The 12,618-nt window shown below is 43.0% G+C and overlaps 1 protein-coding gene across 11 annotated transcripts in view; it reads right to left on the reverse strand.

Annotated features, from left to right (window-relative positions):
- The window catches only part of PRKCQ (protein kinase C theta), a 144,222-nt gene that overhangs the window by 39,934 nt on the left and 91,670 nt on the right, over positions 1 to 12,618 (reverse strand). For all 11 annotated transcript variants that reach the window (XM_005564580.5, XM_074000948.1, XM_074000947.1 and 8 more), the window contains 4 exons: positions 12,176 to 12,285; positions 11,286 to 11,403; positions 9,580 to 9,740; positions 4,801 to 4,974 (listed from right to left, as the gene is read on the reverse strand). In XM_005564580.5, the coding sequence (XP_005564637.3) occupies positions 4,801 to 4,974; positions 9,580 to 9,740; positions 11,286 to 11,403; positions 12,176 to 12,285 (563 nt within the window). The remainder of the gene's footprint in view (positions 1 to 4,800; positions 4,975 to 9,579; positions 9,741 to 11,285; positions 11,404 to 12,175; positions 12,286 to 12,618) is intronic.

Below are 12,618 nucleotides of genomic sequence, written 5' to 3' on the forward strand. Positions count from 1 at the left end.
GAAATTAAAAAGAAATAGCATCCTTACAGTGTTAGATGCATCTTTAGTTTCCAAACAAATTTTGGAAGTAAATCTTATTTTTCAAAGTTTTATCAGCGATAGAGCACAGAAACTTTGGATACTTGAGTTATTAATCTTTCTTTTACTGCAGCATAATTAAAAAGAGGGAAGTTGTTTTTTTCAGTATTTATTTTTCCCTTTGAGTATTTCAAAGTTTTATGGTTAATTTTTTTTTTCTAATTGTTTTAAATCTACTTGTAAGTGTATATAGTTAAAAAATTTATGACAACTCTTCTTGTAGACAAATTTTATTGTGGATTTTCCTATTTTTTTACTTTTTAAAATGTAAGTAATGGAAACTATTAAAAATCTAAGCTGGAAATCTAGTAGTGCAAAAATTGGCTGGCATCCGCACTGAAGCGGGTGCTGAGAAGGGATTGTGCAATTTCAAGCCCTGCAGACTTTCATGTAAGACAGAAAATGTAAATATTAATAACAAAGAAATGTTAGAAAAAAAGTAAAAGAAATAATAGCGAGCCCTTCTTTTCTCTTGCAAAGACAGCAGCCTCTCAGAATGCTGATGTACATTAGACCCTGAGCCAGTAATTTATGTCAGAGCCTGGATGATGCACAAAGTCATCTTGATCCAGCACACAGAAAATTAATTGTGAAGATTCGTTTGATTTCAGCCTCATTCAGATTCAGGCTCAGATTCCATGAATTATTCTGTACATCTCTGGCCCCAGACAGCATCATCCCATTAGGGCCCCTGGTTTTACAGCTCCCAGCCCCTCTGCCTGTAACTCTTACTCTCTGTCCTTGGCAGGGGTAAAGTGGGTGCCTCAGAGCCCTGCTGATAAACAACAGATCTGGGTTTGAACTTCAGAATCCAAGTCCACAGGAATTTTCACATTTTGTAGTTTCCTAAATGGCTTTATCATATTTTCACCCTTCCATAGATGATATATCCCTCATCTATGAAATTTAAAAACTTTTAACAATTTAATCCAAATGCCCCTGATTAATAACAAGTGAATACCTGTCCTCAGAATCTCCTGCATAATCTGGTATTCAACAGGCGCGCTCTCTGGAGGAAGAGAACAGATGAATAACTTCCTTTAAAAAATAACAATGCCCTGGAGAAGTTCATAGTTAATTTATCTTATCTGATGTCTTCACTAGTATACACAGGTAACTGTCCTCTCAAGAAAGGTCATTCCCAACATGTTTCCAGAAGAAAGCATTATCCATATCAAGTATCAATTGTTGCCTTTTGCATTCACTTGTGGTGTTTAATCAGTTACTTTGACAAGCAAGGTTTGAATAATAAGACATCTCAGAAAAAACAACTCGGGTGTTGGGAAAGGTGATTCAAGCATCTTCCTTTCTTTCTTTCCTCTCTTTCTAAAAGGACTCAGTTCCTTGAAATCTGAGTCTTGAGCCAGTCAGATTTACATTTCATGTGCACATTCTCTGCTGAAGTTTTTTTTTCTGTCTCCCGGCATTAATGCTGTGGATGCACTTTTTGCTCAGGTCTTGGTAAAGCTTTCCAGCTGCATGGAACTCTTTTATACCTAGCGTTCCATTATTGGAATGCTAAGCAAGTGGGAGTTATTTATATCCTACTGCTCAAGGTCATCGCCAAGGTCTGATTTCAAAATTGAACAAGTTGCAACCTCAGGCATAAATGGGTTAAGGAGATCTCTCATTAGAGGGACAGAAACAAATGCTGCCTGAAGCTGTGATGGACAGGCAAGAGAAGAGAGCACACTGATCCTCTACAATGTGGGATTCCCAACAGCCTTCCCCATAAGACACAAAAACCATCATACATGCAAATCAAAAAAAATGGGGAAAAGGCACCAAGAGAAGCACAACTGCCTAAGTGCCCAGAAGCCCAGTCTAAAGCGTGTTTATAGTACATACACAGAAAGACATAATAAAAATAAAATCACTTCTCATCCTACCTCCCAATTAACAACGGTCAGTTTTTCATTATTTTTCATGCTTATACATGCATATGTTCTTGCTTAAAAGGAAATCTTATATATTCCCACTTATGATTTCATAAACATCATTCTATATTAATATTTAAGCATTTATACCATCATTTAAAATGGTTATATAGTATTATTTTCTCTGACCATATAATAATTTATTCAATAAATCTATCATTAGGCATTTGTGTTGTTTCCAATTTTTCACTATTATGAAGGCTTTACAATAAAAGTCTTTATTTATGGCAAAAAAACCCAGTGTGTTTAGCAGTTTGCTACAAGCCCCAAAATACCACAAAGGGAAAAGATTACAGGGAGCCACCGGGTGTGCAGAAAATCTAGACAACAGCATGGAAAGGGTGGCAGAGTTTGTCCCTTTGCCTGCAGGTGACACACCTTCACCCTCCCAACAGCATGGAGATGGTGGCAGAGTTTGTTACTTTGCCTGCAGATGACATACCTTCACCTTCCCAGGCCAATGGGTATTTATCACCTCCAGGAGGAGTTTCTAGTACAAAATCTCTCTAGCCTTCATCATGGGAAGTCCCAGCCTGCTCCTGCGGCAGGAAGTGGGCCTGCATTCTCCTAAGTAACTGATCAGGGCACTTCACTGCTTTCTACTTCCTCTCCTGCAGCCGCACCTTTCATGCCCAAGACCCTTTCTGCCCATTCAAATTCCCATTTCTAGTTTCTCTCAGCTCTGGTACTTTGCGATTGCCTTCTGATCTAATATTACTCATACTGTTAGAAATGCAGCCTTGACTCTTATTAAAGTGTGAAGTTCTCAAGGTTGGGAGTGGTATTATATACTTCTGTATCCTCCACAGTGCTTTAAGCCCAGTATATGCTCACTAAGTGCTTTGCCATGGTCTGGTTTCTCTTTATCTTAGGTAAGGAAATTTATTCATTGATTTGGTTATTGAACATTTGCTGAGAATTTACTGGGAACTGCAGAGGTGGTGATGGATGCCCCAGTTGCCATCCACTTTCCTCATTCATTCCCTGGATCCCTCATTAATTCTTCCCATCGCTCAAGTCACCTTAAAAGTTTTCTCTCATTCACTCTTCAGTCATCATGGCTTAAGATAGAAAGTAGGAAAAGGGCTGGACATGGTGGCTCACGCCTGTAATCCCAGCACTTTGGGAGGTGGAGGGGGGTGGATCACCTGAGATCAGGAGTTTGAGACCAGCCTGGCCAACATGGTGAAACCCTGTCTCTACTAAAAATACAAAAATTAACTGAGCATGGTGGTGCACACCTGTAATCCCAGCTACTCAGGAGGCTGAGGCAGGAGAATCACTTGAACCTGGGAGGCAGAGGTTGCAGTGAGCTGAGATGGCACCATTGCACTTCAGCCTGGGCAACAGAGTGAGACTCCAACTCAAAAAAAAAAAAAAAAAAAAAAAAAGAAAAAAACGGAAAAGCCTCCACCCCTTGTGTTCTTTGGACCTTAGTCATAATGGTCCCACCTGGGGCTGCGAATTAGTACAGGTGGTGGACAGCTGGGATGGGGTGGCAGCGAGGAGACAAATCAGGTGAGAAGAATCGTAATGCGTGTGCGTGAAAACTAATCTTTGAGGTTCATTTTGGTGTCATTTAAATCAGAACAAAAATTAGAGATGTTCTAGTTAAATCACATTGTAGAATATCCAAAGACATAAGAAAATGTACAAAATAGAGTGTAACAAACGCAGAGTACCGAGCAGTTGGTATTTACAGTGGGTTGCTATTTTTGTTTTTAAAAGTCCACTGCAGAGAGAATCTATAGGAGAAACTTCAAAGTATTAATGGTGAGTATATCTAAGTGGTGGGACTATAAGTGATTTTCTTCTTTGAGTATATAAACATTTTCTACAATGATCCTGAATAATTTTGAGTTAGGAAAGAAAATGATTTTTTTTTTTTTTTAAGGAAAACGGAGACCAGGATGCAAGTCCTCCCAGAACGGCACAGCCTTCTGGCAAATTCAGCCTAAGGAAAGGGTCCCAATGCGGAGTGGGAATGCAGACGCATCCAACCTCCACCTCCCGGCTCTGGGGCTTGCTCACTGATGAGCCCACTCTAAGGCTGCTTTTTCTGCCAGCCTTGAAGAGAAAAATAATACTGTACCTACGTTTTGATCTATTTTCCAACTTTTATCTCTTCAAATACATGCAGGGCAGATGCACAAACAGTTGTCACGTTTTCCCCCAAAGTCGCAGACTGCTGAGAAGCCCGGTTGCTATGCTAAATGAAACCAAATTCTAAAAAACAGGAAAACAGACAAGCAAATCTAGAAGTAAAGGTCTTTCCCGGCCGGGCGCGGTGGCTCACACCTGTAATCCCAGCACTCTGGGAGGCCGAGGTGGGCAGATCACAAGGTCAGGATATCGAGACCATCCTGGCTAACACGGTGAAACCCCGTCTCTACTAAAAATACAGAAAACTAGCCGGGTGAGGTGGCAGCGCCTGTGGTCCCAGCTACTTGGGAGGCTGAGGCAGGAGAATGGCGTGAACCTGGGAGGTGGAGCTTGCAGTGAGCCGAGATCGCACCACTGCCCTCCAGCCTGGGCGACAGAGTGAGACTCCGTCTCAGAAAAAAAAAAAAAAAAGATCTTTCCCAATCGACGACACTGAAACGTTCTAAGTAAAACTTCCATGGTGTGTAGAAGGGATGAAACTTGTTTGGATGGATGGCAGGTACACCGAAATGTAAGGTAAATATGGAGGCAACAACCCGCCTCTCCTAACGAGGGCGCCATAGGAGGTACCACGCTGAGACAGGTTAGAGCGGAAGTAGGGTTGTAGGAGCAGAAGCCATACCTTGGTCTGGAACGTACAAAACATGTGCGTCAGAAACGGATGCTCCCAGGCCAAGGAAAGAACTCTCTTCTCTACCATCGTGCACTCAACATCATCGTCCATCAAGACCACATCTTTCTTTAAGGCCTTTATGGCGAAAAATTGATTGGTTTTCTTGAATTCTGCCAGGAAGACCTGGAAGGAAAGGGAAGAAGTAACTTTATTTTAGAATTTGGATTCCCACTTCTTAAAAAAGAGACAGAGTCCTGAGAGACACCTGTGTTGGGTGGGAAAAGAGGTTCCTTCTCCAACCCCCACCCATCCTGCACAGGTTATTCCTGAGACAACATGGAGCACTTCACTGGTTTCGGACACGACATCACTGTTTCATACTATCTTTGTACTCTTTCCAAGGGTTTCACAAAATTATTAAGCAATTGAATGGGTTTATAAAAGTGTGCCCTGCCTGCTCAGGGGCCTGAGTGAGGGTATAATAAAAATCCAGAGAGAGAGAGTGCACAGTGAAGAAAGAAGAGTTGAATGTGGAGAGGAGAAATTGTACTTGAAACATCACTGCAAGTGCACGTAAATCCTAGCTTTGTATTTTACCCAGTTTTTCCAGGCCACAAGAAGAATGGAGGGATATAGTTCTCCTTGTGTACTTAAAAAAACAAAAACAAAAACAAAACAGCAGCCAGGCATGGTGACTCACGCCTGTAATCCCAGCATTTTGGGAGGCCGAGGCAGGTGGATCACCTGAAGTCAGGAGTTCGAGACCAGCCTGGCCAACATGGCAAAACCCCGTCTTGACTAAAAAAAAAAAAAAAAAAAAATTACAACAATTAGCCGGGCATGATGGTGGGCGCCTGTAGTCCCAGCTACTTGGGAGGCTGAGGTGGGAAAATCGCTTGAACCTGGGAGGTGGAAGTTGTGGTGAGCCGAGATCACGCCACTGCACTCCAGCCTGGGTGACAGAGTGAGACTCTGTCTCAAAAGAAAAAATAAATAATCACCATTTTCTCTGACAACACAGCAATGAATTATTCATAGCAGCATGTATGGCACATAGTAGGTCCTAAAATGTGACTAACACTGGGTTCAAAGAATAACTTGCTCAGATTCTTGGAGCTACTAGGGAAAGATTTAACTCCGAAGTTGACTTTCCCACTTGACTTCGTGGCTCTCATATCAAAGGACACCAAAATGGGAATGAAACATTTTAGGACCTTCTATTTGTCACACACTCTGCTACCTACTTTACACTTGCGACCTAATTGTATTATCTAATTTAATTCTTAGCTCATCACGCTCTGCCAGACAGAAGTTAACAACACTAACAACAAACACCGAGTTCAAAGAATAACTTTCTCAGATTCTTGGAGCTACTAGGAAAGATGTAACTCCAAAATTTACTTTTCCCACTTGATTTCGTGGCTCTTATATCAAAGGACACCAGATGGCATATGATGGAGGGTTTCAACAATTTTAGGTTTTGCAAATGATGCAGCAACACACTGTTGTCAATGGTAAGGGCATGGCATTTGGAGACAGAAATTTCTAGCTCTAGTTTTATTTCACAGACATTTACTAACTGTGGAAATATGCGCAGACGAATTAGCCCCTCTGGGCTTCAGTTTCCAATTACTGCATTCTCTAACTTACAGGACTGTTGTGAAAGTCAGGTAAGATGAGACCTGGGAAAGCAGACTCTAAAATGATCTCTGAATCACAGTTGTTAAAATTCAGTCATTTGTCATTTGTTTCTTTCCTTGACTTTTGGGAAAGACCGAAGTCGATGATGCTACAACAGCCCTGAACACGCGAGAGTCTAGGTTTAAAACGCGATGGTGCACGTTCGTGGCTTGATGGTAGCTGACTTGATAGAAGGGATGAAACTTAGATGGGAATTCAGGCAAATGAATGATGCTCACATCCCCAGAGAACACACAATCTGTTTTCGTAGGCTTAAAAGTTGTGTGAGGAGAACAAGGGTATAAAGGTCTTGGTGAGGAAACATACTTTCCATATAAAGGCAGAAGAGAGAGAAAAGACAAGTTTTGGAGTATTCTCAGTGTTGTGAGAAAGAGAAACATGGCCATCCTATCTTGCTTTGATACCTCCCCCTCCTCTCCTCTCCATGTGTAGGGACTCAGGGTCCTGATGAAAAGAAGTAGATGACTTTGGACATGGAGTGGGGGAATCCTGGGGCTCCCAGCTCCGCCTTGGGATACTAAGGCTTGTAGGTTTAACTTAACATCTTTCTTATTAACCTTACTCAAATGTAGAAATCCATATGGGAACAAAGAAAGATAAACATTTCATTAACAATTAAAAGTACTCTTTTAGTAATTGCTTCTTTCAGTAAAACATCCTAAAACCAGCCATAAACTAAGAAGTCGAAAAGACAATTTCCATCTATGTAATGTACTTTCAATTTTTGGTAACAGGTTATAATTGCACATTAATTGCTACTAAATTATAATGAAGACTGGCTGTAAAATTGTCTATTATGCTCAGATTAGCACCAAATGAGCCTGCTGTGGTTCATATTACTGTGGAAATGAACAAAAAGAATTCATGAACATCAGCTACCATGTGCTGGACAGAGTAGATTTTGCTGAAAGGCAAGGCATCAGTGTTGAAACACAAACCCCAAATGGAGCACAATATTATTCAGCTATGGCGACTGCTCAGCTGCATTTTAGTTTGTTTAATATTAAGTAAACTGGGTAAGACATCCTGCCAAAGTCTGGTGAGCAGGGGTAGTGTATACTGCTGCCTTTGGCTGCACAGATTCATGGAATAGTCATCTCTGATTAAAATTTTCCTAGGAGTGCCATCCAAGAAGGTAAAACAAATAGGAGCCCCATTAATACATGAGGTATCCTTAATATCAAAATTATCTAAAAGCCTGTATTCCATATCATCGCTCCTTAAATCACTTGACTGCTTGAAAATTTTCTGCGGTCAGTCACCAATAGTTGGTTTGGTTATAATTTCTTAAATTATTTCTTCTTCCTTCTTCTCACCTCCCCCTTCTTCTTTTTTTTTTGCTTGTCCTCCTTTCGCTCTTTCCTTCCTCTCCGTGTCATCTATAAGTGATGGAGACAACTCCCCACCTGCATGTATGGCAGGAGGAATTTAGAGGAGAGACTTTCTCTACAATTTTATTTTCCAGGACTCTCAAGCTACAGTTTTCTTATGGGCTGAATTGTGTCTATGCTGAAGTCCCAATCCCTAGTACCTCGGAATGTGACTGTGTTTGGAGACAGGACCTTCAAAAAGGTAATTAAGGTCAAATGAGGTTATTGCAGCAGGTCCTAATCCAATATGACTGGTGTTTTCATAAGAAGAGAGCATTTAAGCAGAGTGTGGTGGCACAACTGTAATCCCAGCTACTAGGGAGGCTGAGACAGGAGGATCACTTGAGTTCAGGAGGTCAAGACCAGCCTGGGCAACATAGTGAGACCCCATCTCAAAAAAGGAGAACACTTAGATGCAGACATGCACAACGGGAAGATAATACTAAAGGCACAGAGAGAGGGCTGCCATTACAAAGCAAGGAGAGGGGCCTGGGAAGAAATAACCCAGGCAACACCTTGATGGTGAACCGCCATCCTCCAGACCTGTGAGAACATGAATTTCTGTTGTTTAAGCCAGCCAGTATGTGATATTTTGTTATAGCAGCCTGTATTAGTCTGTTATCATGCTGCTAATAAAGACATGCCCAAGAATGGATAATTTATAAAGGAAAGAGGTTTAATGGACTCGGTTCCACATGGCTGGGGAGGCCTCACAATCATGGTGGAAGACAAAGGAAGAGCAAAGGGACGTCTTACATGGTGGCAGGCAAGAGGGCATGTGCAGGGGAACTCCCCTTTATAAAATCATCAGATCTCTGCCAGGCGTGGTGGCTAACACCTGTAATCCCAGCACTCTGGGAGGCCAAGGCAGGCGAATCACGAGGGTCAGGAGATCAAGAAGACCATCCTGGCTAACATGGTGAAACCCCGTCTCTACTAAAAATACAAAAAATTAGCCAGGCGTGATGGCGGGTGCCTGTAGTCCCAGCTACTCAGGAGACTGAGGCAGGAGAATGGCGTGAACCTGGAAGGCAGAGCTTGCAGTGAGCCGAGATCATGCCACTGCACTCCAGCCTGAGCGACAGAGAAAGACTCTGAAAAAAAAAAAAAATGATAATCAGATCTCATGAGACTTACTGACTATCATGGGAACAGCATGGGAAAACCCATCCCCACGATTCAGTCAGCTTCCGGGGGTCCCTCCCATGACACCTGGGGATTATTACAATTCAAGGTGAGATTTGGGTGGGGACACAGAGCCGAGCCCTATCACACCCCAAGGAAACTTATCCAAGCCTGAAGACATTTAATAGAGAGAGAGAAAAAAAATCACATACAAACTAAAACAACACTCCAGGCTTGAGAATGAAGCAAAAGAAGAAAAAACAAAATGAAACAAACGCAAACACCGTGTGAAACAGGAAGTGGCTGAGGCACCTTCCTATGTCTTTGGTGCCCAAAGACATCAAACTCAGAGGCGTGTGAGATGTACACTCTCCAGGTAAAGTAGCTTTGGAGACACAGGTTTCCAGAAAGCTGAGGCTCCTGTGGGCCTAGAGTCCTCAGGGTCCCTATTTATTCAGAGCCCCCTCAGGAAAGCTCTCTTTGACACTCACATGCAGTCCTGGTGGCCCCACGAGTTTAGTTTCTTTGACCAGGAACTTGGCTCATCAGTTCCTAGAGCTGGGCCACAGCGTTGTCCTGTGCAGTAGCTTACCTTGCCAAAACTGCCTTTCCCCAACATTTTGTGCAAGATAAAATCCTCAATTTTTAGTTTCATCTGCAGAGATGGTCTTTCTTTGTTCAGTTCAGGTTCCGGAAGATGGCACATTTTATCCACCTCATCCAACGGAGACTCCCAGGAGATGCCCTGAGGCTCTGAAAATGGCAAGCTGGTGGTTAAAAATGAACATGGAGTAATGGAGGCCATTCTAGTTACTTAGAGCATGTGCTTTCTCTTCTACTTCCCATGCTGAGGCTCCATCATAGTAACTGGGAGTGTTTAGAGGGTTTCCTGCAGTTCAGGCAGCTTTAATACCTCTCCATCTGTCTGTGCGGGCAGCGCCCCCTGTCTGTGAGCCTGGCATTTGGAATTTGGAGTGTGGACTAAGTCTCTTTCTTCAAGACTGGAAATAGTTCAACTTAACACATTCCAACATGCAAAATACACAAGCTCTGTTAATAATGTCAAATCAAGGGCATCTAGAGATTTTCACCAAATTTTAGGAAAAAATGATTTTCAATTGTTTGCATGGCTCACAAGCACGGTGGCATCAATTTCTACAATTTACAACGTGAGAGAGAGGAAATGAAATCTAGCAGATTTTTAAAGATCTGAACTGCATCATTCATCACAGAATTTAAGTCAAGATGCTGCCTATGTTGGCCGGGTGCGGTGGCTCACGCCTGTAATCTGACAACTTTGGGAGGCCGAGGTTGGTGGATTGCTTGAGCTCAGGCGTTCGAGGCCAGCCTAGGTGACATGGTGAAACCCCATCTCTACATCTCTACTAAAATACAAAAAATTAACTGGGTGTGGTTGCGTGAGCCTGTAGTCCCAGGTACTTGGGAAGCTGAGGCAGGAGAATCCCTTGAACCCAGGGGGCGGAGGTTGCAGTAAGCTGAGATTGTGCCACTGCACTCCAGCCTGGGCCACAGAGCAAGACTCTGTCTTCAAAAAAGAAAAAAAAAAAAAAAAAAAGAAAAAGATGCTGCCTATGTTGATCATTGCTAAGACACGGTCTCCTTGACTGCCCGGCAACCCCTCCTAAATGTAACCCAAACCTTTCTTTTACATTTTTAAGTTGATTTTAAGTCAGAGAAAACGTGAGAACTTTTTAGGAATTTTCCCCTGCCTACAATAGTCTTTATATTTTCAAATCCCTAGGTTTATCTTTCATACTCTTTCAAGGACAATAAGTATTTTAGAATGTATGCTGAAACGACTCAGGTCTCAGAAACATGGGGTCATATCCATTCATGAACTATTTTCAAACAGTAGGCTGGAAAAACTGCCATAAGGTCATGAAAGTGGCTTTGAGTCCTTCTCTTTCCTACCCTTAAATTTAAGTCTCAAAGGTGCAGAGTAAGAATATCTTCTGCGACCTTCCCACCACCAAGTTTTAAGACAGATTTATTTCTGTAAAACCATATGACACTGACAGAATGTAACGTGCTGAAACTCTAAGAAAACATTTGCGGTTGTTCCCTCCAGATGTATCCCATTTTCTAACCCCCACCTCCTGCCTTTTACAAAGGTAAAAGGTTTTGGTTTCTTTTCTAAGGAATGGGAGCCTCTTAATGGGTAGCTGGAGGTGGATCACCTAATCAGACCAGGTAAGCTGATAACTTAAATCCAAGGGCATCAGTTTAGGGTTGAAATTAATGACTGACATTGATTAGACTGCTGACCAGGACAGTTACCTCGTTTTCCTGGTGTTGGTAAACATGGTGGCCTTGCTTCATTTTTGGTGGAGCATGGGAGACCAATTTCAACCGGACCTTCTCTGAAGATCTGTTCAGTATCTCTCAAGCAGCGAGCCTAGATGACACACGGAGAGTCAGACCACCCACCATTGAGGGAACAGCTCAGCCTGCTAACCATGGGGACAAAAGCCATTTAAAATTCCTAAATGCATAGGGTCACCGAAGCTCTTCTTTTCCTCAACATTCTTTTAGAACTCCATATTCTGGGAGAGTCTATCTACTATATTTTACGCATTAGCAGAACATGTTTTCCTCCTTCACACTTTTCTGAGGCTGACAGGATTCTCTCATGCTGTCTATGTCATTCCATCACAAATAAGGACAGGTGGTCAATGGATGGGAAAACAGCTGATACAGGCAATGTCAAGTCTTAAAGAGGGGTTTTCCCTGGATCTGGGAATTCGGCTAATGCCAAGGCAGTAAACAGCAGGGCAAAAGTTGCCCTGGACTCGGTGTTCTGTGAGGACTCTAGGGATGATGCTAGCACATAAGTGTTTTCCCCCAGGCTATTCTGTAACCCGAATATATTCACATAAAGCTGTCAATGAATCTTCAATAAGTTTAATGAATTTATTTGTTTCTGCATTGCTCATGCCATGAAGAATTTAAGATTTTATAAAGCTCGGCATAATACACATGCATCAAATCACTATCTCAAATGGGGGGGCGGTGTGGGCACGGAGATGAAAGCCAGGGGCAAGGCCGGTGCTCAGAAATACATCCCGGCATTTCCCGTAGGGCTGCCACAGGTGAAGGAGCAGAAGGGCATGGACATCCTTGCTGAGTGGCCATGGCGGGAACGTGTCCACGGCACATGCTCCTCCTACCTGTTGAGTGCTCTCAATCATGGCCAGTGCTTCAGCCATTAGCTTCTGGTTTATGCCACAAAGGTTGGCCACCTTCGTCTGGCATCTGTGATGTACATTCATGCCACATGCTGGAAGGAAGAAGGCAGTTGGTGAGCAAGAGTGGAGGAACCCCCTGGTGCTCAGCAGCTCTCTCTGGAGGTAAGACAGAGCCTTGTGGATAAGGAGGGAAGCCTACGGTGCCACGGCTGGGAGGAAGTGACCCTGGCTCTCCCTGTAGTGATCCACGTGCTGGAGGGGAGGTGAGGTAGGAGGTGGGACTCAACTCTGGAGGTGGGGTTCAGATGCCAGACTAAACTGAAGACTAGCTAAAACAGGGACAGGGCAGAAGCAGCTTTCCGGAAGATGCCCACCTGCGTGCCATGTCCGTTTACCATTGCCATGGCAATAGCCACACATTACCA

This window comes from Macaca fascicularis, chromosome 9 (assembly GCF_037993035.2).
Source record: "Macaca fascicularis isolate 582-1 chromosome 9, T2T-MFA8v1.1".
Classification (NCBI taxonomy): domain Eukaryota; kingdom Metazoa; phylum Chordata; class Mammalia; order Primates; family Cercopithecidae; genus Macaca; species Macaca fascicularis.